The 24,544-nt window shown below is 51.2% G+C and overlaps 1 protein-coding gene across 3 annotated transcripts in view; it reads left to right on the top strand.

Moving 5' to 3' along the window:
• The window catches only part of PPP2R2B (protein phosphatase 2 regulatory subunit Bbeta), a 61,152-nt gene continuing 36,608 nt past the window's right edge, over window positions 1–24,544 (top strand). The window contains exons 1-2 of one of the 3 annotated variants that reach the window (XM_068206278.1): window positions 1–25; window positions 146–223. In XM_068206278.1, the coding sequence (XP_068062379.1) occupies window positions 16–25; window positions 146–223 (88 nt within the window). In that variant the 5' untranslated portion in view covers window positions 1–15. Of the gene's footprint in view, window positions 26–145; window positions 224–2,335; window positions 2,430–19,223; window positions 19,416–24,544 lie in introns of those variants that run through there. The other 2 variants (XM_068206279.1, XM_068206280.1) reach the window with 2 other exon arrangements.

The raw sequence follows: 24,544 nt of genomic DNA, 5'->3' as shown, positions 1-24,544 counted from the left end.
GCTTTGCATGGAACTATGACACCAGGTGAGCAGATATTTATCTTCATGCAGAGATTGCACCTTGTGTGTGCACATACGTTCATTTTAAAAAGGACAAGCTATGTACTAATGTGATTGTATCTTTCTGAATGTGTTTTCCTGGCAGGATTTGGAAGCCTCATGCAGGATGTGCTGTGGTGCTTCAGTCAAGTAAAAGGAACTATAGATGCTGGGGTGACAGAATGTAAGTTTATTTTTCCTTTTGTTGCTGTGACCAAAAATAACTTGTCACATACATCTTGCTTAGCTGGTGTGCAGGGAGGTCATTTGTGTGCTGTTGGGAGCTGCTGGGACAGAGCTAAGCCATGCTTCTTGGTTTCTGCCCTCGTTATGTACTTGTGCATCTGAAAGAGATGGGCCTCTTAAATTAGCTATTGATCCAAGAATTCATTTGAAGGCATTATAGCTTAATCATATCAATAGCCTTTGAAATAGATTTTCTTTTGGTTTTCAGCTGTTATTTAGAGTTTTTCAGGGAATTATGAGACAGCTTCTCCCACTATAACCTTTATCAGAATCAGTTCTGGGACTGAGATGGACTATTAGACACTCTCCTTATATTTTGTTGCGGTCCACGAAATGTGATGACTTATTTAAAAGCACAGTCTTGTGAGACTAAGAGGACTGAGTCGGCCCAGGCCTCTGAGAGCAGAGCTCTGACTTCTCCTGGTGGGAATACAGCTCTGCCTGGAGCACTGTCACCTGTCCTGCTTCAGTGGCAGTTCTGTTACGCTGCTTTTGCAGAAGAGGGTTTCAGTCTGTAATCTCTAGAGACTACAGTGGAGCACAACACTCTGAAGAATATCCAACAATTTATTAAATCTCTAGAGAAAAACATCACCATAGTGATTAAAGCCAAAATATTTTCTACTGATTTTTTTTTGTTGTTGTTGTTGCTTTGGGTTTTTAAAAATTATTTACAAGTGTTTTGAGCTTTTACTGTAGAATGTGCAGATCATTGTAACTGGTCAGGAGTACTTGTTTGCTTCTTTAGGGTTAATGAAATGTTAGGTTGCCTCTCTTGCTCTCTATTATTTTCTTAATGTAACCACTTATCAGCTGAGGGCTGTAAGTTTTATTTTTCTACCACTGTAGACTTAGTGGATGAGCCCAGAGGCATGATGGCAGGAAAGGACTCCTGCGATTTTTTCTTGGGGTAATCTGGGCTCACAGAACAGTAAAGGCTGATGAATAATACTTAAAAGCTGCATTCAGTAAAATTAGTAATTAAAAGGTGATGCCATTGGTGCACTCAATCTGAACAGGCACAAACAGCATGACCATGACTGAGGAGGAAGCTCACACAAGTGTTACACGTGGGATGGGCTTTGGTTCTTGTGCTGCTTTGCGTTGGTATGTGAATGTACATGTGCATAGGTACTAATATGTGTACATGAATTAATTCATAAATGTGGTATTACAGATGCCTCACCTTCATCAGAAGTTTATCCATAACTTGCTACTATTATGCTAGTCTTTGCAACACGTTTTTGACCTTCCGAACTCTTGCTAATATCCAAGCATCCTGAATTTACACAATGTGATTTCTTTAGAGACTGGGAAGCCAGGGGTGTAATGGATCCCTTAACTAAAGCAACTGTGGGAATGAATGAGCTCCCTTGTGCATAGATGGGAGGCCTGAGACATCTTTCAGCTGCTCAAACACTGATTTCAGTGTTAAATGTGAAGTACATGACGTTACTGACTGCCATTGTCATATCACAGTGCTTTGAACTACATTTCAGTACTGCCAAAAGCAATCAGGTTTCAGAGACCTTGCCTTTTTCTGATATATTGGCTATTAGGAGTCTACTGTAGAAAACGGATTAGAGCGAACTTTAGAGGTGAAACCTCCTGGAGGCTCTTGCGATGCGGGGTGGCTCGCTCGGCTCCGGGCGTGCGGCAGTGTCAGGACACGCGTCCGTCCCTCCGGCCCCGCTGCTCCCGGGATGCACCCGCGGTGCGACGCGCCCTGCGCGGCCCCGACGGCGGCTCCCGGCGGCCGCGGGAGACTGCGGCGGAGCGGGGCGGGCTGGGGCGGCCAAGGCCCGGGCCCGGGGCTCTGCGGCTCCCTGCGGGGCGCCGGGGGTGTGTTCGCGGGCGGGACGGGCTTAGTCAGCGCTCCCGGCCGTGCCGCACCCGATGCGGCGGCGGCGGGGCCGGGCCGGGCGAGCCGGGGCGCTCCGCTCCGCGCCGCCGGCGGCGCGGGACCGGCCCTCCCCGCCGGACAGCCCCGCCGCTCCGCGCGGGCCGGGGGTGCCGCTCTCCCCGCCGCTGTCGGTCGGTGTCTTAGCTCGCTCCGGCGCGGAAGATGAAATGCTTCTCGCGGTACCTCCCGTACCTCTTCCGGCCGCACGGCGCGCTCCGCTCCGCCAGCTGCCACGCGGAAGGTACGCGGGGCGCGGGGGGCGCGGGACAGCGGGCGGGGAGCGGCGGACGCGGCCGGTGCCTCCCTCGCACCGGCGGGGCCGCCGGTAAACGCCGAGCCGCGGGACCGGCGCGGCAGCTGCGGTGATGGTGCTGCACGGCTCCAGCGCGTGTAGTTTGTAGATGTGACCTTACATGCATGCGGGTATTCCCGAGGAAATGGAACAATCCTGCCATGCTCTGCTCGCCTCCGGTCACCCGACCCCTCTCCCGCCGTCAGCAGAGCGTGTTTCCAGGTCTTGGCGAAACAGCTCTGCAGCAGTTTGGGTAAAAGGAAATGTTCTCAGCAGTGTTTCAACTTTGCATTTCCATCGCAGGAATGCAAAGTAGCGGGACTGTGCTTGCCGAGACTTCCGTGGGACTCTCGCAGTGGAGAGCCCATTCTTGCGGATTCATCCCCGTGTGACGCGGCGTGCGAGCTGTCGGACGGGTCTACGGATCATCCGCAGGCACCAAACAGCTCCGTGGGATTCACATTCCCGGCACTGCTGCTCCCGTGTGGAACCACAGCGGTTTTCCTCATTTGCCCTAAACAAAATCAGTTAATGATGAAAACCATCACCATGTCACCCAGTTTTTCTGCAGACCCATCAGTCTGTGAACACGACTGAATTGCCAACCTGACCCAAGAGGAAAATCCAGGCGAATGCTGGAGGGATGTTTGGTTGCTGAGGGTGTGGAATGGAAAGGGCAAGCAAGGAGCACTTGGCAGCAGACAATGACACTCCAGGCTAAGTTATTACAGCTACTCAGGTTGCTATAGTTCAATCCAAGCAGACAGTATAAACTTTTTTGTTTTAAAGTTTCTCTGAAGTTCTAAGCAGATCAAATTATCCAATTAGATATCTGACTCTGAACTTCTTTCTTTGAAAATTGTCCTAAGATTTCTTTTGTTTTCACGTTGACTTTATCCAAAGTTACAGTCCTTAAGTCCACAGTTCCTTAGGATATCCTGAGCAAGTCACTTCTTGATTATTTTATGGGAACAGGTGACTCAGTGGAGAAGGACACCTGTGTACTGTTTTAAGGGAGGTCATATGACAGGACTGAGAAAAAAAAAAAAGAGTTAAAGAAAAATGTCACACTGGTGTGCTACTCATTCTTCTCCATAGCAAACAATATAGAAAGAATGAATCTCGAACAGCACTCTTTCTTAGGCCATGATTAGATGCATGTGATAAACTTGGGGTAAAACTGAGGTCTGGAGAGTTTAAAGGACACTGTTCCACCCTAACTTATTAGCAAAACCAAAAAGAGATCTGCCTCCTGCCTGAAAAGGCAGTTTAATAAATAGCTTTAAGAAACGCAGTGGGGTACATATTATGTATTTGGCAATGAATGTTTCTTTCAAGGCCCCTGAAGAACGGCTGGCACCGCGCCGGGGCTCTGCCTGGGCTGCAGCTGCCGAGACAGGGCAGGGACTGTGTGCAGCGAGGGCGAGCACTGGGCGCGGGGCAGCCTCGCTCCGCCTGCCGCTGGGACACAGAGTCCTTGTCCTCGACCTTCAGCACCCCCGAGAGAGGGCACAGCCTCCGGAGCTGTCCCGAGGGCACCAGACGAGTGGTGCCTGTTGGCTCGGTGCCGGCCTTGTGCCCACTGCCACTGCCCAGCCCGTGGCGAGCTTGGCTGGCTGAGGGAGCCTGGCTGGCCGTGGGGAGCTCTTCTCCCGCCAGCAGTCCAGGTCTGCCCTGCAGCAGCTGAAACAGAATTTACATTTGATTTCAGAAATTACATGAGCTTCCAAATTACACACTGAATGTCAAGAGAGCAGCACAGGTGAATTCTGATCCCTGCTGCTTGATAAGTCACAGCAACTCCTCTGTCATCTTTTGAGTAGCTCCTGTGTCTTTTCCTGTTTGGAAGTTATGGTAATTTCCAGAATATTTGTATAATAGTACCCTGGCTCACAAATGCTCCAAAGAGTGAAGCGATGACTGCATTTCAGTAGCCCTGAGGTAACTCTCTGTTTTCTCTGAAACCTTTTGCAATTTTCTGGTTTTTCACATCTCTCAATTTGTGTCCAGGCTCTGAATCAGCATTTTAGGAGGAGGATTTTAGCGTCTCCTTGGCTGCAATGGTTGCATATCCCTTGCACTTCTCCTTATTCTGCCTATATCAAGGCTTTTTACAAAAAATAACATTTTTGTGTCTGTTGCTGCTCCTTGTATGAGCAGGTTCCATCCCCATGTGAACACTGGGCTATGAGCTGGGAGCTCATGTGAAAGCCATATAAACAGGAACAGAGGTCTCTGATCCCACTGTGCTCTCATCAGTTCAGGATGGAATATTTTAATTCTTATGAGTGGCATTTCAAAACTTTTTAGTGCCACATAAAATTGCTTTGTGTCTCTAAGTGAGCTCTGATAGTATAAACATTTCTGAATTGAGGCCATGATCCCTCACATGATCTTACACTGCTGTAAGCTTACAGCCGGATGTGATAAAACTCTGCTTAAATAGGTGAAAGAAGTAGTAAAGATCCTGGTAGCTCCTAGGCTCAGACATGGCCTGATGTGGAGATCAGGTTTAATTATTTAAAAAGTCTGTGCTTTTTGCACCTATTTCTCAGGCTCATGACCTCATTTGTGTTTGTTCTCTCAAAGCTGTTGGGTAGAGAATGGGGTTGAATGTGGTTTGAGTTATGGATGTGACACTGAGCTGCTCTTTTAAACAGATTAATGTTCATGTTGCCGTGTGACCCTTCTGAGTGAGAGAGGAAGGATTGCTAAGGGCATTGTTGGGATGTTCTCTTGGGGTGGGCAGTGGGTAAGGCCACAGGACTTGTGTGGACAACATGGGGTTGTCTCTGGTCAGACTTTGAGGGTGATAACCGGAATTGAGTGCTCTGCGGGCTGGCTAAAGGGACCATACATCATGGGTGGAGTAAACTGGGATGAGTCTGTCCTTTTGCTCTAGAGCAACACTCTTTATACTGGTTGTCCAAGAAAGGGAAAATTCCTGACCACGGAGTTCATTATAGAGAGTAGAGCTGAATATGGAGCAGGAGGTGATTCTGCTGAGGTTGGAGTCTTGAAAGTTTTGATTAAGTGTGCTTGAAATGGTGGGTCTCGATTAGCTCTGCCAGGAGGGGGTCATGAGAGATGCTTGTGGTTTGCTTAAATAACTCCTTGGGGGTGTTGTGTGTGATCTGTGCTGTAGCTTTGTCTCCAGGCCTCGAAGCTGCAGATTTTATCTTAAAAAAACAAATGAGATATTACTTGTTTGCAGGAGACAAACTCCATCTGTGGGGAGATGTGAATACCAGCCTGGTCAGGGAGAGAGAAACGGCAATCGTTTCTCACAGTGGCTTGTGAGAATTTTTAAGGAGTTGTAGAAATGTGATAACTTGTTAGTCTAAACATCTGCAGGTGGTGTTTTTCCACCTTGCTTTTCTGTTCCTCTCCAGGACAGTTGTGTAAGAAAGATGTTTTTATTAATTTACCAATCAAGCAATGCATCATATCAATCTATTTAAACCAAAGTTTCCTTTCCATAAAAGCCTTCTTTTCTTCCTTTTTACGCTGCGTATTCGTCTGTTCTTGTGTCATTCCTGGCACAAAAGTATCAGGGAGATGTCTGCTGGACAGGGCAGAGACTCAAAGTTCTGCTCAAAGACACACCTGGAACAGCCGCTGCCGGCCCCGCCCCGCCTTGCCCCGCCCCGCCGGCTGCGCTCCCGCCCCGCCCGGCCCCGCCCGGCCCCGCCCGGCCCCGCCCCGGCCCCGCCCCGGCCCCGCCCGGCCCCGCCCTACCGGCTGCGCTCCCGCCCGGCCCCGGCCCCGCCCCGGCCCCGGCCCCGCCGACTGCGCTGCCGCCGGCTGCCGGGCGGGGGCGGTCCCGGTGCCCGCGGGGTCCAGGTGCCCGCGGGGGTCCCGGTGCCGGGGAGCGCCGACAGCCTCGGCGGGCGAGGTCCTACGGGCAGGGTCACCCCACGGCCAGAGGTGGCAGCGGCGCGTCCCGGTGCACGCCGGCTGCTGGGAGCACCGGCCGCTCTGGCCCCGGCTTTCGCCTCTCCCCGCGGGGTCTGACCCCTCCGGATCTGACATCGCTGCGGGCGATGCTCGGAGTGGCCCCGCCGCGGCCCGCCCCGACCGGCGCTGACCTGCGAGACGAGCGCTCGTCTTTAATGACACAAAATGTCGCTGAGGGATTTTTTTGTCAAAATTACTTTTAGTTGTGAATACTCCATCCTTGCGTTGGAGGATTTTGAAAATTATTTTTCTTCTCCCCCAGTTTGTGTCGGGATGCTGCTCCCCACACCTCTCCCTCTGATCCAATTCCTGTGACCATCGGCCTCTACAGGCTTCCTGGAGCTCAGACTTCCAGCAATTTTCCATGTCGAACGGCTCCAACAAAAGCATAAGCTGAATTATAAGCATATTTCCAAGATATCTCTGGAGATATTTCCATTCTGTGACTGTATTTTCCTCACTACAGATGGGTTCAGCTGTAGCTTCCCAGCGTTCCCCTGTTGTCTATATTTAGTTAGTGCTTAAATCAGCACAAAGGTGCCTTCTGTCATCCCTCCCACTCGTAAGGGACCTGATGGAGGTTGCAGGGAAATGCTTCAGAGTGAGAGGGAAGAGCAGCTGGTGGGGGCTGAGCCTCAGAGCAGATCTCGGGCTGCGGCTGCCTTTAAATGGAGTTATTTTAAGCACTTGTGGGAAGGCAGGATGGTGAGTGTGGTGTGGTTAGGATGACCTACCAATAGGAAGAAACAGAGAAATTGTCTCTGTTGTCCCTGCCACAGGCAGCTTTGTATATCAGTGGAATTGCTGAAACCGTTCTCCTACCCAGGGCCAGAGCCAAGGGTGCCCATTTTCCCCAGCATCACGGGCTGCATTTGATACAGCCACAGGCACAGCTCAGTGTCTCTGGTCAGACCCACAGATGTGTTTAGCTGCTGTAGTGGCTCGGTGCACCAGATGGGAAATACCCAGCCACAGCCTGCAGTCCCTTGGGGTTTGGGTGCCATCTCTACCAAGCCCACCCAGGACTGTCACAGGTCACCACATGAGGGGTCACAGGGCCACACATGTGACTCAATGAAAACATTAAAAAACCCGATAGTTTGAGATTTAACCTTTTTTTCCTCTGCAGGCAGCTTTGCAAAACAAGGTCACCAAAAAGGTCTCTGAAATTCCTTAAATACGTTGTGGTGGAGCTGTGCATGTGTACTTGCTGTACGTTAGATGCTGCTCTTACTGTGAACTCCTTGTGTTATACCAGTCACCCCACAAACCGTGTTTCATACTATACTCTAAATAATTTTCTGACATGGATTATAAAAGAATACCAGGCTGTCAGAGGCTGATTTGGCTATATTTGGGAAATAAACACTCAGCTTTGTAAAGCCATATGGCAGATTTATTCACAATCAGCAGTTCCTTTCAAATGCAAGTTCATGTCATTTAGTAATACATTTTCCAGTATACAGCTCAGCACTCTGTTTTCTCTGTTTCCTCTTCCAGCGTGTGATCAGGGAGCGGTCAGCTGGCTGCGGCCATGGGCCACCTCCTGTCAGGGAAATGCACATTCAGCAGCATAATTAAGCACTTACATTAGTGAGTTCTTACCAGCTCCTGTGGACTTCATCAGCAGTTTTTGTCCCTGCTCGTTTCCAGTGCTGCTGGCTGCTATTTTGCTTTCTGTGCAGTGTTGCACAACAGTGCAACTTTTGGCTTGGTTTCCTCTGGAAACAGGGCTGTGAGACCCTGCATGGAAAGTGTGTCTGGGTGGCCGTCAGAGCCACTCTCCTCCACTGCTTCAGGCACTTGCTTGGCCAGTCCAGCTCTGGCCTTGGGGGTCTCAGAGGCACCAGCTCTGTGGGAACGTGGGCAGGGGGATATCCTCCTCGTGCTCTGTGGGGTGGGGGACGGTTGCATCCCGAGGGAGGGGGCTCTGTGTCCAGAGCCAGTGCCAGAGATGCTGGGCACCAGGTTCCTGGTGCTGCCAAGCAGGCTCAGCAGGCAGGCAGGTGTGCTCAGCACCTGGCCAGGGCACAGCCTGTCCCCATCATGGCTGAGGGCCTTTAGTGGAGAGAAGTGGGTGCATTGCTGCTCCCCACAGTGGGACAGCCTGTGTCCCCAGGATGGGGCTTGGGGGGGACTTCAGGAGAGTTACCAGCCTGAAGATCCGGAACTCTGCAGTTCGTGGGTGGAGAAAGTCAAGAGTTGCTGAGAGGTGTTCATTTTCACAAGATGAAGGGTGGCAGTGGCAATTCCTGGTGCACGAGCAGGTCCAGGCCCTAGGACACCTGGTGCAGAGCAAGAAGCAGGGCTTGACCCCATGTGGGGTGAGCAGGGCCTGCCTAGGGCTGTTGTGTGCCACCAGGGATGTCCTGTGCCTTCCCTGAAGGCAAAGAGCTCCCCATGTTTTTCTGAGGGTTCTGTGTCCTGACTGTGTGCACATGCACAGCAAAGGCATCGCCTGCAGAATTACAGTCCCCTGCTGCTTGGGCTGCCCTGAAATCTTCTTCTCCTTTTTGTGCTGGCTTTGTAATTTCTCAAGGGTAGTTGTCCTTGAGAGGAAAGATATTTCAGGTTTGCTGTGCTTGTCCTCAATCCCTGTGTTGTTGAAACTTAAAAGCCATAAAATTCACACTGATGAATTTTCATGTGTCTGTGAAGGCCACGGAGAATGTTTTTGATAGACTGTCATGCCCACATTTTTCTGACACCCATTTTTGGAGGGCAGGAGTGAGGGGAACCTTGCTGTTACGTCTTCGACATTCTGTTCCCATAAACTTGGGTCTCAGGAAATGAAGCACCAGAGCATCTTTATCAAAGCCCATTGGCAAAAGATGCCTATGATGGTGGTGGATAGGTCTGAATTAGACTCTGCAGTCAGCAGGATGAAAGTGATTTCCTTGTAAGTTAAGGCAGGTCGGAGTGGAAGGGCTGAGCAAGCTAAGTGTGGGAAGTGCTGGGGTCGAGCTGGGGAGCCAAGAGTTGCCAGGGGAATGCCTGTGGTTCGTGTTGGGGAGTGAGGTGCTCTGTCCTCTGTCCAGGACATCCCACTGTGGCTGCACTCTGTGTGCTGCTGGAGGGAGTTGCTAATATGTGTAACCTCTTGTGAAACACACTGTTCAGCTGCCTCTTTGTAAGGAGCACAAGTACTTGTTCTAAGTCAGCAGTCAAGGTAAAACTGCTGCAAGCTGGCAGCAGGAGGTGCATGCAGACGTTGTGAAGGGTGGGTGTGCAGCGTTCCACGGACTGCGCTGGGTGTCCACAGAACACACGGATGGATTGAAAGCCTTCATGCTAACGATTCAATTACTCTTCATGCACGGATGTTTCTCCCTTTAAATGTTCAGAAATCACTCGCAAACATAACAGGAATCGAATCAGTTTTGTTTATTCAATTGTATTAAAGTAGCTGTATTCCCATGTTTACGAGGGCAATTGGATTTAATGTTACTTTGCATATTGTTCCACTCTCATCTTTGTGGAAGTAGTTATCTGTTTTAGGAAGTAATTTTTTTTAAAGAACAATAAAATCTTAATGATTACATCATCACATTTCAGTGTAGACTTCTACGCCTAGTGTCATACTGACCTCATTGCTGATGTTGTTATATGTAATTCAGGAAAATGCCTTGGGAAAGGCACGTGTGTGTGTTCCAGTGTGCTGGAGCCCATGTGCTGCTGCTTGATTCATGGCTGGGTTGGGGCTATTAGATCTCCTTCCCCCAGGCATTTTATAATCTGTTTAACATAACACAGTCGTTTGTCTTGTTTGCTGACTGTGTAACAGATGGATATGTGATTTTCATAATTACTATATGAACATTAATAAGACGTGATATCTTTTATTAAGTAACAGTTTCCCAGGTTTATTTTTCCAAATGACATGAGGTAGATTATATGTAAATATTAGTGACATACAAATATTAGTTTTACAGCATTGGCATTCTGAGAAGTCAGGCAAACTTCTAAGGCTCCACATGGTGTCTCTTGTTTTTCTTTTTCCCCTCCCCTAAGCTGTACTTCATGAAGATTCTTAGGTAGCACAACTGGGTTTATGTTTTGTTTATGTTTATGTTTTGTTATGTTATGTTTTCCTTGGTATAAGGAAAGCCTAGACCTGGCCAATGTCCTAGGCCATCCTCTATATTTATGCTGCCAGTGCAGCATTCTTCCAGCCCATTTCTGTCCTCGTGTGATGCTATCATCCTGTCTTTCCTGCTGGAGATCTCCAAAGTGGGAATCAGTGTAAATGAGTAGGAAGGCTGTACACCATTCAGAAGAGAAAGTTTCTCTCACTGCAGCCACGGCTATTCCTGGGAGCTCTCCCTGCTCCGTGGCTGAAGAGAAGCCTGGAGAAAGGAGGTCACTTTTCCTAGAAGTGGTGGGAGGCTGGCAGTGCCAGGCACGGCTCCCTAAAGCCGCACCCGGCCCTCGCACTGGGACTTCAAAAAGGAGGTGTATTTTTGTTTTGTGAAGAAGCAGCCCCTTCTGCTACCTGGGAGGAGACCAGCAAGTCCCAGGGCCCTTCCAGGGATGGGGACCCTGGCCAGCCCCAGTGCCACCTTTCCCAAGCTGCCGTTTCTTGCTGGAGACACCCGGAGGACCCCAGGAATGGTGGGTCACACTGGAATGCTGAATTTCAGGTGATCCCAGAGAATGAATGCCTGACCTGGGGTGAGGTGGAAGGCAGGGCTGGGCAGGGCAGAGCCGGAGCCAAAAGGCTGGAGCTGCTCTGGTTGCTGTCGTTGGCCTCTCCCTGTTTGTGTCTCTGAGTCACGGAGGAGTGGTGCAAATGACTGGATTTAGGACCATGTGCACATAAGAAATGTTGAACAGGATCAGTGTAACACTCCCTGACCCTCTGTCAATGCATGAGCTTTGAACACAAACTCAATTTAAGCTGAAACGTTCCCTTCTTGGGCTCTCTGTTTTGTGGGACGATCTCCTGTAATGTGTTGTATCACGCCATAATGGCAAGTGAGGGGAGAGCAGAGCAGCCTCCCCGGCAGCCTCCAGCCCGGGCTGGCTGCAGTCAGCCCGTGCTCCCCAAGCTTGCCCGGGTCCTGCAGGCTCGGGGCACCCTTGGTGCCGTGGCTGCTGTCACTCGTGGCAGGACTGCTGTGCCCGTGGGGCCTGTGGCCACAGAGACCACAGGGAATCACAGCATGTTTTTATGACTCCTTGTTTTTTCCCCCAGAAAATACCAGAATAGTTTCATGCTTAGAATACGTTCTGGGTTAACCAGAGGCTGCATGAACCAGGCTGACGCTCCAGTGCTTTGCTGGGCTCCAGACTGGTTTGTCATGGGGTGTTGCCCACAGATGGGGACCCTCTGCCAAGGCACCATGGGGGGGGGCACGGTTATTTGGGCAGGCCCTTCGCTCATATTAGCTGTTGCTTTGTGGAGCACCACTAAAAATTGACAAATTCCTGTTAATGTGGAAACAGTAGGTGAGTTGATCACTCCCAACAGGCTCTCTTGGTTGCCCAGCTCTCAGCATTGCAGCAGCAGCCACATTTTGCTGTATCCCATTTTGCACTTTCCACCAGGCTGATTTTGGGTTACCATCCATCCTTCTGACAGTTGTGGAGCTTCAGCTAATCCCTGTGCAGGTCAGGAGTGCTGCTCTGCCAGACACACAGTTTCCTTTCCTTTGGGGAGTTAACTCTGACTGATTGGCCTTTTTGCTTTCCATTTTGTAAGGCTGGCCAGGCTATGTCTGTGTGCGCTTCACTCTGCTGCTGCTGGGTGACATCTGAGGACAAGCAGAATGATTTTATAAGACAGTAATCCCAACCTCAGGTTCCCAATGCTCTGAAACTTACTGTGTTAGTGTTGCAAGACATGGGCAGCCCTATTTTAATTGATAGCATGATTTCATAACTTTTTGATGTGGAACATATTCAATTAACAGAAGGCTGTAAAGTAATTGCAGTTTAGGAAATACAATTCACAGTGACCTGGATGTGTTGGTGTTTCATTGGTGAACATTCTTTCAAATAAAATCCACCTTTAAGACCATAAGTAATTTTGCATATTAATTGCTAATTTTGACAGAATAAATGCTAAATAGTCATTCTTGCAAATAATACTCCAGGATATGTGGGGAAGCATCTGAGTGTCCAATGTAAGTACATTACGTGACAAAGTTTGCTTTTTCAGTACTCAGACTGATCCCTGTTTCTCTTTTGTTGGTTCTTCTGATCATCAGCTGATGGATTAACAGTTTGCAAATTGCTGTTTGTTTAATAGTTTTAAAGGTTACAGGGTTTTTTGTTTGTTTGTTTTATTACTGTGGTGTATGATTGCCATCTTTGCTCTGTGGAACTGGTTTTTGCCTTTGTCCTGGTGACTGACGTGTTTGGAGGCACAGCAGCGTGGGGAAGGCAGGTGCCACTGCCCTGCCCATGCCCGTGGGGAGGGTCTGGCCAGGCTGTGCTGGAGGGGCTGGGTGTGCAGCCAGCTGACCACAAGCACTTGTAGCTGTTCCGCTCAAGTGCACCTGTGAGTTCACATATTCTCTCCCATAGGGTAACCTAACCTAATAAAAACATTTTGAGAGCTGTATTTCCTTATGAAATAGACAAATGAACACAGTGATTTTCTTTCCCAACTGAAAATAAATCAACAGGAAAATCCAAGAAGCAAAATACTGCCTTTATTTCTGCATTCTGTGCTTACTCGATTTAGTAATTCAGCCTGAGACTTCCTCTCGTGGTTCTCTCAGGAGCGGTGCTCCAGTGTCCTCTTGTATCCTCTTTAACCCCGTATCACATTTTGCTGCAGCGGCAGTGAGCCCCCGAGGGCAGCGAGCGCTGTGTGTGTGACGTGGTGCCTGTACCTGGCTGTGTTCTGTGCCCAGGGCTCCAGGACACCTGCACTCGTGCCCGCATTGTGCTTCACTCCAGATAACCAGCCAATGCCTGACAGTTTTGGCCTTCCACTGTCACCTCTGGTGGAGTTTGTTACTCCAGGTAAAACTCAAACCCAGAGGAGCAGGCAAAACACTGACATGGACAAGCCTGACTGCAGCATGGCTCAGAGTAGCTGTTTTCAAGAAAAAATTTCTTCCTTAGACTGTGCTACGCTGGCTCAGATGCTCCAGTGGTGAAGCATGTGGCCTTAATCTTCAGAAGTGGCAAATCCTATTTACTGTGTAAGTATTTAAGCTAATTATATCGCTGATGTGAGGAGCATGTGACAAACTGTTCACACTGTATCCTTTAAAAGACATTGATGTCTCAGACCCTCATGAAATATTTTGTGTCTCATTCCATTCTTGGCGCATTGTATGTGTTCTGCTGTGTATTTAGCAATAATATAACTTAGTAATAATATAGAGGTAATAAGTGTGTTATGGCTGGATCATCTGTAGAATAGAATGAGAAATAATTCATAACAAGTTTTTCCTGGAAGCACCATGTTTATGTTGCTGTTGCACAGGTGCATTATATTGTTGCTGTACAGCTGTTGCATTATAGGAGAAATCTGAGGAACAGGAAGATGTCTGGGCTTTTCTAAAGCCTGGCATAAAATGCTTAGTAGGGAAAGACTGCACTGATGAAAGCTGATAAAATGCAGCAGAAGCTGGTTAGTCTAATTGAAGGCAGGAGGGAAAGCCCTTGGGGAGCAGCTGCTCCCCGAGCCAGGCTGGGTGTGTGGCAGTGCTGGTTGCTGGCACGCTGTTAATCATGTACAGCTTGTACCAGCACCTGTAACGGCATGGCAGGGGTCAGGGCCAAGTCGATCAATTTATCATTTGACCTTTGGGAAGCAGAAGTCTTCACCTTCTTTGTATTCAATGAACTGATTCTTCCCTTTTCTGCCCGGAGGTCCCGACTCTTGTTCTCCACCATATGGGAAGAAGAGGGCTGCAGCTTGTCCTCTGCATGCAACCTGGCTTCCCAATTCTCTTGATCTTGATTTAATCTGGTAAATTATTTGCCTTCCTCAAGTCATGCTAATTAAGGCTCATATGATTGGGACTTCATCACAGATGTGGGTTATGTCTTCCCCAGCTTGCTTAAGTGACTTACTGGAGAAAAAATGAAAAACAAATTGACTTAGTGCAGTGAAATCACAGTCAGCTCTTGCTGTGCTGCAGGAGCACAAAGGTAGGGCTCCAGAGGACAGCAGAGGGTGCACAGGGAGGATATTAACATGTGGTGGGGGTTGTAGGTGTTCCCGGGGGACCACGCAGCAGCTCAGCACACCGTCAGGGGATGGTCCTACATGAGGTGTTGACCATGAGGGTGTTCATCCAGAGAGGGTTCACCCTCCATGCACGTCCCTTCATGGCTGGACGGGAATGGTCTTTGCTGGCTGGTGCAATCTGGTGCCCTTTCTGAGCCGTAAGGCGGGAAGACAGGACCATCAATCTCTCTGGGTGCTCAGCTGGCACAATATTTATAAACTGGCTGTGAAGGACTCAGTTGTCTGTGCTCCTCTGGAGACCAAGATCCCTGACCTGGTGTCTGTGTCGCTGGCCATCCCAGGGAACTGTGCCTGTGGTGTTGGATGTGTTCAGCACTGGGGATGGTGAGAAGCTCCGGGTTCCTGCAGGGTGTGCAGCATGGGGGGCTCTGCCCTGAGACAGCTTTTTCCCTTTGGAGTTGTCCCTTAAGTATGGGCCAGCCAGCCACCAGGCCAGGTGCCTAACACCAATTATATGTGGAGAATAGGAGTATAATTACCCCATTTTTACTGCATAATTAGCTCTTCAGATTTCTGAAGCTAAAGTGTTGTCTCTACTGGAATCTGTGAGCTGAAGGACTTGGAGTACTGGACATGATAGGAGAAATTGTATAAGGGCTTTAAGTGCTCTCCTTCTCAGAATACTAACTGTGTGCCATGACCTTCACCCAGATCAAAGATCAGGTGCTGGCTCTGTTGTGAGATGTTGAGGGGTGTCATGAAAGGCCTGGTTTCCCTTCCTTAGCAGAGATGGGCTTTCAGTTAAAGCATCTCTGACCTGGTTGGTGCAGGTGGAAGTAGCCACCACCTGTGTTGGTCCACAGTTTGATCAGTCTACAAGGCTGAGATACTGCAGAGTGAGAGTATGTCCCCCTTCCAGGAGCAGTTCTCTGTCCCACCCTGGAACAGGGGGATGTTCCACCCAGGGGAAGGGACAGAGAGGGGGAAGCAGTGTCTACACGCAGCTTCAGGTCGCTGTGCTGCTCACAGACCTGTGGCAGGCAGAGCACAGGACCCTGGGGCTCTCACTGCCAGCCCTGTCCCCTGTGCCATGGGCATGTGCTGGCACCAGTGCTTCTGCACACAGGCACCGAAGGCACTGAGCTAACCATCAGTTAACCAACAGAAATAATTCTTACAAGTTTAAAATAATTTTTGTTGTCTATATTTAATGGTTAAATGATGAGAGTATTGTTCTAACCCAAAACAGTAATTAGGAAATTGAGTGCTCATGGATGGGAGAGTAAAATAAAAGTTGCGAAGGAAGTTCTGTACTGAGCATAAAATTGGAAGTTTGATTCAATTATTCTTCACACACTGTTTAGATCCCACAGAAAGATGAGCATGGAACTCTTCAGCCTCTCTAATTGAAGCAAAAATCACTGGAGTGGAAAGTGTCCTGGCTCTTCAGGAGATGTCAAAGTACAGAACATGGCAGACACCTGGGGGTTTGGGAAACTGTGACAGCTACAAGCCGACCTTTGGCAAATTTAATCTGCAAATGGATTCCTGCTTAGGACAGCTAATGCTTTTAGTTATTGTAAAGGCTTGTTCCTGGATTTTAAAAAGCTGAGAATAAATGCATTTCACGATGCAGCTCCTGTGTGTGTTGCATAACAAACAGGTGGCTTCTGGATCTGTTTGAATGATACAGTGCATTGAAAAACTTTGCAGAACTTATGAATACATACGTATAATTCATGCACAATGGGGGAATGATTTTTGCTGCTTAATAAAGGAGAAGGGACTTGGCACTTGTTAAGATGAAAATACACTGAAGATGGTGTCTACTGAAAAGGAAAGGAAGGAGCTCACTGTTGTGTTTATGATGTTCACAGGCATTGCAGGGGCTTGTTAATCAGCTGAGCATTGCCTTTGGCCTGAGGTTTGGCATCTGGGGTCTGGTGGGAGGAGATTATATGATAACAATTGCTTATTCAAAATCTGTCTTTATTTTTCTTGTCTGAAGCTGCTCTTGCCTCTTACAGGACACCTGCAGGTGAGTGTGGCTTGTGGACAGAGAGAACCCAGTTCCTGGGGATAGTGTTGTGGTGCAGTTTTAATCTTTCTTGTCCATCTCTCTTTTCCTGTGGGAGGTCCATGTCCTTCCCTCGGGAGACAGGACTCCACAGACAGAGGTGTCAGCTGACTCGCCCAGAGCCAGCAGCACTTCCAGGTCCTGTGGCGTGTGGGGGTCTGGTCCCCTGGGCTGTTGCATGCACAAGGAGCTGCCAACAACATAAAAATTATTTTTAAGGCATGATGTTAGTGTTGTGGCTCTCTTTGTCCTGCAGGAGAGCTTTGATCAACATATCTGCGCTGTGCTGCAAAGCCATGGCCAGGTCCTGTGCCTTTCCAAAGGGAGTGAATTCACACTAACCTGTGGCTCTCACCCACTGCAGCCAAGAGTAACCTTGGCCTCAAATACAATGTGTTTTCTTGACTTAAACATGTGCCTGGTGATTGTAGAAAGAAAATCACATTCCAGTATAATGCAGTGAAGGTTTGGGCATGGAGACTTCAGGCTTATGCCTGTCTGATGAATGCTTCTGGCTTGTCACATTAGTAATCCCTGTATTAATGAGTGTCCTGTGACATGATGTGGTTGACTGACGAATTCTGAAGTCATGTATGCATACGAGTAAGTGCCAGAGTTCTCCAAGGGGCAGTTTTACAATGTCTTGTATCAGCCTCTATGTGACAGCGTGTCAGAAAACATCCTGAGGAGGCAGGCAGCTGTGGGCCTGGGAATTCACCTTTCCTCATAAGGTCACAATGGGTGGAACAAGCCTTCCCTCTCTTGCTTTTTGTCTGAGAGTATCCACACACTCCTGCAAGGGACTTGTGGTGCATGTGCTGGGTGTGCTGGGTGTGATGGTGTACTGGTGTGCTGGGTGTACTGGTGTGCTGGGTGTACTGGTGTGGGAGTGTGCTGAGGGTGCTGGGTGTACTGGTGTGCTGGGTGTGCTGGGTGTGCTGGTGTGGTTGTGCAGCACGGGTGTGGAACATGCTGTCCAAAAGATCTACATACTGGGCGTACTGGAGTCCTTGAGCCCTCTTGCTCAGAGGTGCTCTCTCCTGTGCTTCCCCTAGAATAAGCAGCCCCCAAGCAGGTGGTGAATCTTAGCAGAACAATAATACAGGCTGTAAAATCTTGCACCTTCCCAATGAGATTTTAATTATGATACTACAGTTGGGAGAGGAAATCAAGCTGCAGTGCATCACTGTATTTACAATATTATCCACCCCTTTGTCCATTCCCTCTGCATCCTCCTGTTCCAGTAACAATTACACTCCCCGCTGAGGTGGCCCTGGGCTGTCAAGCAGCTCCTGTGGCAGCTGTGGCACCCAAGCTCTGCAGTTCCTCCATGGCATGGGGGTCTCGAGGGGTGCTGGGTGGGTGGGCACACAGTGTGAAGGGGCCACGGGCCTGCACAGTTCCCTGCTGCGCCCAGTCAGTGCCCAGCATCGATGATATTCTTGTGCAGAGTGAACCAAGACAGTGCTAAGGTGGGTCTTGGCAGCAGTGTGGAGCAGTGGGGTGCTGTGGGGTGCAGGCCCGGGTCAGACCCCAGGCTGCGTCTGTGCACCTGTTTCCCTTCAGCAGCTGTCTGAGCAGTGGAGAGTGGGGGGCAGAGGGGACACTGTGGGTCAGATGTAAGAGCGGGGAGCAGTGGCTGTCCTCTCACTGCTGCCCAGTGTGTGCATTGCTGCCTGGCTGGGGATTTCTTGTGTCCTGATGCTGCGTTGGATTTTACTTCCAACTTCAGGTGCTGGAGTTGAGGGAACTTTTCCCCTGAAAGTTTCTTCCCTGTGTCTGTCTGTGGCTCAGCCAGTGCCAAGGCTTCTTCCTGGACTCTACCAAGACATAAAACTCTCCAGTGGGCAATTGTTTCCCTTTGGTATTCACTAGATGATGAGTCCAGAATACAGCCTGTCCTTTCAGAGATGTGCCCTGAAAAAGAAAGCCCTCCCTTCCCCTATAGTCCTTGGGTTCATTTTCTTCTCTGGATGCCACTGATCCCCCCATTCACATCGACCTTTGTGATCATAAGTCACTGACCATTCCTACCCCCTTCCAAAGTCAAGACAGGGTGAGCCTGGACCAGCTGTCCGTGGGCACACACCTACTTAGCACTGCCGGCATGGCCACCTCCATGGCCCTTACTGCATCCCCTGTCCCGGGACTCCCAGCGTTCGTAAGCTCTGGCTCTGCCAGCCCTCGGCTGGGATCTTGCTGCTCCCTAGGCAGGCAGGTCAGGGAGCAGCAGTCCTTCCGCCTGAAGGCTGCAGGAGCTTCCCCAGGGACAGGGATGCCCAGCAGGCAGTGACGCCCCGGGCAGGAAGGAGCAATCCCCGGTCAGGAGTGTCCCTTGGGCAGGTGCGTCACCAGGTATGACAGCATCCCGCGGCAGGAGCGTCCCGGGGCAGCAACGTCCCCAGGCAGGAGGGCGCGTCCCAGGGCAGGAGCGTTCCTGGGGCAGGTGCATCTCCGAGCAGGACCGTCTTCGGGGCTGGGCTGGGCTGGGCTCGCCGCGCTCCGCCCGCCCGCGCGGTGCCGGTCGGTGCCGTATGGGAGGAGCCACCGGGCACCACCGCCCCTGCGCCCCCCCCCCCCGCCGCATTTGGCGGCCGCCGCCGCGGAGCAGGGCGCGGGGGGGGATGATGGATCCGCGGCTGCGGCTGCTGACGCCCCGCGCCCGCCTGCCCGCCGTCAATGGAGGAGGACGCTGAGACCCGTAAGATCAGCAGCAGTTTCCTGCGAGACCACAGCTATGCCACGGAAGGTGAGCCCGGCCCGCAGCCCCCGGCCCGCCCGCAGCAGGTGAGGCCGCCCCGCAGCGGCCCCGGCCCCCGCCCGCACCGCCGCGCATCGCTCCGCGCCCTCCGCCGCGGCTCTCCGCGCCCCGGGGCCGCGGCTGTCCCGGGACCGGCGCCGCTGCCCCGGCCCGGGCCGGTCAGCCCCGCGGCGGCGGCCCCGGGGGTTCGGTGCGGGCGCGGCGAAGCCGCTGCGGTGACTCAGCAGCGCCGGGTATCGCTGGGTGGGCTCCCCTGGGCCGGGCTGCTCCCTCGGCGGAGCGGGGGCCGAGCAGGGCACCGGGAGCCGCCCGCAGCAGCGCTTGGGACGCAGCCGCCCCCAGCCCCGCCGGGCCCCCCTCCAGGAGCTCCTGCGGCTTCGCTCCTCCGGCTCCGGGAGAAAGGGGAGTCCCGACCCTCCCACAAGCCCTCCCCCACTGGAGCGGAGCCCGCGAGGCCGGAGAGATGCGGAGCCCACCGGAGCCGGGTGGATGCGGGCGGCGGCTCCGAGATCGGCTTCCTCAGCCCCTGAGGGCGTGCGCGGTGCTGCAGGTGGCTGAAGCCGCGCTGTGGGGTGCGGGAATACGGCAAACGCTGGTGCAGATTTGGTCAATGGAGCAGTTGTTTCGGGATTATTTTCACTACAAGACACTTCAGGAAGATGTAGTGAAGTGCATCCTGACTGGTGCGTTGCAGATGCAAGGAGATGCCAAGGCTGTTGGACATGGATAATGTCACAGCCCTGGTGAGGCTCATGGTGCATTTGAAAGTGGTTTCCCATAATAGCTCAAGAGCAGGGAAGATGGTGTGGCCATGTTCGGTTCAGGCATCAGAACATGAGCTCAGCCTGCACATGCTGCTGCAGCCACCACAAAGGCAGCTCCAGCAGCGAGGGGTGAGGGAGGGATGGAGATGGAGCTGCTGTTGCCTCTGCTATCTTCTCTGGTAGCTGAAGAGCTGTCAGCTTCACATCAGCTCTGTCACAACCTCTCTTTGCTCTCTCGCTTCAGGAGGAAAGTGCAGCTGATGTAAAACAAAACTGAACCCCCCACCCTTTCTGGTAGCACTGACACCTTCAATGAGGCTTCAAAAACCAGACTCCATAACAGAGTCTGAGCAAGCTTATTCATAGCTTAATTAGTAGCCAAAGAGGCTTTCACTTACTGTGTCATCCTCATGAGACTTAGAGGAAGCCAGACTTTGGGAATTTTGTCACATGGCTAAAGGAGGGTTTATCTAGTGGAAAATCTTTGGCTTGATATAGTAATGGAAAGCTTTGAATACCTGATGAGCCAAAGAAATGGTTGTTCGTGTTGCTTGTGTGTAGCTGGAATGGAGTGCTCAGCGTGACAGCCCCCAGGCGTTGGGGAGGGCTTCTCTTGGGGCGTCCCTGGCTCTGCTGCTCTGCTTGGGTGTTTCACACTGTGGCCTGGGGTCCAGCAGGACGTGCTGTAGGGCCAGGTGCCGCTGCACTGTGGGGCTGGCGAGTGGGCAGACCTGCCCTGGGCTGAGTGATGGACCTGTGGAGGCCACACCATGCTGACGGGACGTTTCTGCTGAGAGGGATGGTGTGGGTCAGTGCTTCCAGGAGGGTGCTGTGGCCAGGATGGGACTGAGCTCCCGTACCTCCCAGTTGTCTGGCTCACATCACCATGTGCTGTGCTCTCTGAAGGATGATTTTGCTGTTGCTGCATTCTAAAAGGCAGCTGCAACAGCCAGCAAATGTAAAATGAGGCTATAGCTACCTTGTTGTGACCTGCTGAGAACTCGGGTTTCCTGGTGGGGAAGGGTGGGGGGTTGAGTTGAGCCCGCAGTGATTTCTGCCGGTGACCCTGGAAAGGCTGGGGATTTTCAGTGGTAAGATTCAGTCTGTCTGTAATCTGTGGCTGTATGCTGGCATTTTCAGAAAGACCTTGTGTGTCGTACTAGGGAACCATAGCAATCCTCTCGGTAGAAATGAAACAGACAGAGGCATTTGTGCAGTAGAGGACCGAATCAGCTGGAGTGATCCCTGCTGTGGTTCCAGGGCAGGGGGAAATACCAGGAGGGGGTTTAATGGCTGTGTATCAGCTGGAGTTTTTATTCGCTCCGTGCTGTATAGAACTCCTGACTCTATGCAGTGGTTCTGCTAGAGAGAGGCTGACTGCGCTTTGAAATGGCAGATTCTGCTAACATAAAAAATTTAGATAGTTGAGTTTTATTTTTTCTACATGTGAAAGCAGCATATGCCTAAAACGCTGTAGTATCTGTTTTAAAAAGAAGAAAATCCTTCCAAATGCTGTGCAGCAAGTGCAGACTTGCTTTGGAAATGAAGGTGTCTCTGGTGTCAGCTGAGGGAAATAGCCGGTTATGTAATTTGCTTTAGTGAAGTGTCGTTGTCACTTAAATAGGTCTGGTATTTTCATGCAAATGTGGGGTGAGGATGGTATTTCACAAGTGCACATTTGAATGCCTTGTTCTTGTGCAGCTCAAGAGTATTGCTGAGAAGAAACGGGGCCCTTGTACTAATTCGACTCGGGTTGCCAGGGAGGTGCTGAGGTGCAGCCCACGTCTCCAGCTGTGTCACAGGGTCTGCCGGGCACAGGGAGCAGGGTGAGTGGGTTCCAGGGCAATGCCAACTCATATCTCAGAGCACTGCTGCAGAACGGCAGATCTCACATGAAAAATCTCCAGAAAATATGCTTGATTTGTTCTTGTTTTGCTTAAATCTTCATTGGGAATTCTGCTGAGTGCCCAGCCAAAAGTAGGACAAATTGAGACATTTGAATACAAACAACCATTGGAGCAACTTCCACTTCTAGATGTGTTTGTTGGACATGTGGCCTTAAGGGTTCTTCATGTCCCCTGCCCCAAGTTGGCCCATTTCAATAGCTGGACCCAAAACTCCTGTCTCCTTTAGGCTTCAGGCTGTGCGTGTCCCTGTTTTGTGCAGCAGTGCTGTTCACCTGGCATGTCTCAGAGTTCTTGCAGCGGCTGACAGTTGGGTAAATACCTCCAAACAAGAGAGGAATTACACGAATGACTCTTTCCGTGAGCCCTGCCCTGAGCCCTGCCCGGCCTGTGTGCTCAACAGGTTCAGGTGGGACAGGAGCTCAGTCATGGTTCATCCCAGGGGGACAATGCCTCATATTTGCCCTGTTGCACATGTCTGTGCACATCTGCCCTGTTGCAGTATCCTCTGATGAGGGAGGGATGCTGAGCACCAGGCTGGCCTGGGGGCCGTGGGGCCCTCCTGGGGCAGGGGGTTCTGGTGGCAGGGCTGGGTGGGCCAGGGCCAAGCTGACCAAGCTGGCACTGCCTGTCCTGTCCCCCATCTGTGAGCTCAGCCGGGAGCCCAGCCCATCTCTCACAGGCAGCTGGCTGTTGGGATGGAATTCACATATCCAGCCCTATCCCTGCTCCCTCCTGTTGTTGCTGGATGTCCTGGGCTTGGTGTGGAGAGCCCACAGGCCTTGGCCCCACAACAGCTGTGGCAGAGTCACCCTTTCGCATGAGGATGTGGAGGCACTGAGACATGGCCCTTCCTGCCACAGGAACTCTTCCAGGGTGTGATGGGTGCCTGCATCCCCAGGGACCTGCTCTGGGGAGGCACTGGCAGGAGTCTCTGGGTGGGGTGTGCATTTTGGGGTGTGTGCTTTGGTCATTAACAAAGTGCACACGTCCCAGGCCCAGCAATGGCTGTGGGCAGCACCTGCATGGTCCAGCCCTGGCACCCACAATTTCCATCGTGGCAATGGGAGGAGGAGTAGTGGTCTTGCCTGGGCTTCATGGGGAGGTGGCCATGGCCAAGTGGTTGTGCTGTTGGAGAAGGATCCTTGGGAGTACTTGTGTCCCATGGCCATGGTGTGGGGCCGCTATGGGGGACCATCCTGGCATCCCCTGAGGGATGTCCCTGTTCCCCAATGGCTCTGCCAAGGGACCTTCTCCCCTGCGGGCATGGGGTTGACCCTGCTGGAGCTGCATGGCCTTGGGGATGTGCCAGGGCTGACCCTGCTGGGCAGGACAGTCAGGACACTTTGCAGCCACTCCTGCGCCACTGCATGGCTGCTCCCTGCACCCTTTCCCTGGGTCTGGCTAATGCCCCTGCAAGTCTTTAATCTCCTGAGGGAGTGTTTCCCAAACCAAGTAGGTTTTGCTGTTGGGAAATCTATCACTAAACCTTTATTTCCTTTTCCTGCTTTAATCTTGTTACTCCCTGTGTAACTCTCTGTCAGCATCTCAGTCATTCCCATCCTGCCTGTATCCCTGCCCTGATGCCAGTGCCTCTCTGCCCTGATGCCAGGGAAGTTTGCCTTGAGCTCTCTGTGGTACAGTGGTTGTTTTTTGTTTTTTTTTTTAATCTGCATGTAGGCTCCAGGAAAGCACCAAGTGAAGCGTTTCCCAGTGCTGGGTTAGGGCAAGAGCTGTTGGGTATTTCTGTTGTTGCAAACGATGCAAGTTGTTGTTTGGAGATCATCTGGGTTGAGATCTAATTAATCCAGGAACCTCTGTGAAGTTGTTTTATCACATGAGTACTTTGGTTACGAAACACAGTCGCATCCTTTCTGCTTTTTATTTATACACATGTACTGTGTTTAGACATCCCTTCCTGTTCCTGAGCCTGTGCTCCCCCAGGTGGGAAGGACCCACAGACATGTGGGTCCATCCTGTATTCTGTCCAATATGGGATTGCTGCAGAAACACAGCATAACTCAACTGTTTGCAATGCTCTACGTCAAAGCCGATTTGGGGATACTTTAATCTGCAGATTAATGAGAGAATGGATGTGCCTAGGGACTCTGTAATCTAGAGATTACTGAGAGGACTGGGAGCAGGTAATGATGTGACTGACCCACTGTTGATGGACTGTGAGGAGGGTGCCTGGTCACTGGTGATGGCTTGCATCTGTCTCTGTCTCCTCAATTCTGTGCAAGAACGAAGCTGTTCCCTCTCCAGTGCTGGGGAAAGCTGGGTCACTCCCAGCAGGCACCAACAGCATGCAGAGGGGTGTGCCCTTACAACCTGGAGTTACCTGGTGTGGGGTCCCCGTGTTCTGGGGACCAGCTGCAGCAGGTCAGAACCCAGCACTTGTCAAGCCCTCAAGCCCAGGACCCTGAGCTATGCTGTGGGTGCTTGCAGG

The sequence above is a fragment of the Anomalospiza imberbis genome, chromosome 15 (genome assembly GCF_031753505.1).
Source record: "Anomalospiza imberbis isolate Cuckoo-Finch-1a 21T00152 chromosome 15, ASM3175350v1, whole genome shotgun sequence".
Classification (NCBI taxonomy): Eukaryota; Metazoa; Chordata; class Aves; order Passeriformes; family Viduidae; genus Anomalospiza; species Anomalospiza imberbis.
Note: the sequence above shows the minus strand (reverse complement) of the source record. Positions and strands in the feature narration are given on the sequence as shown.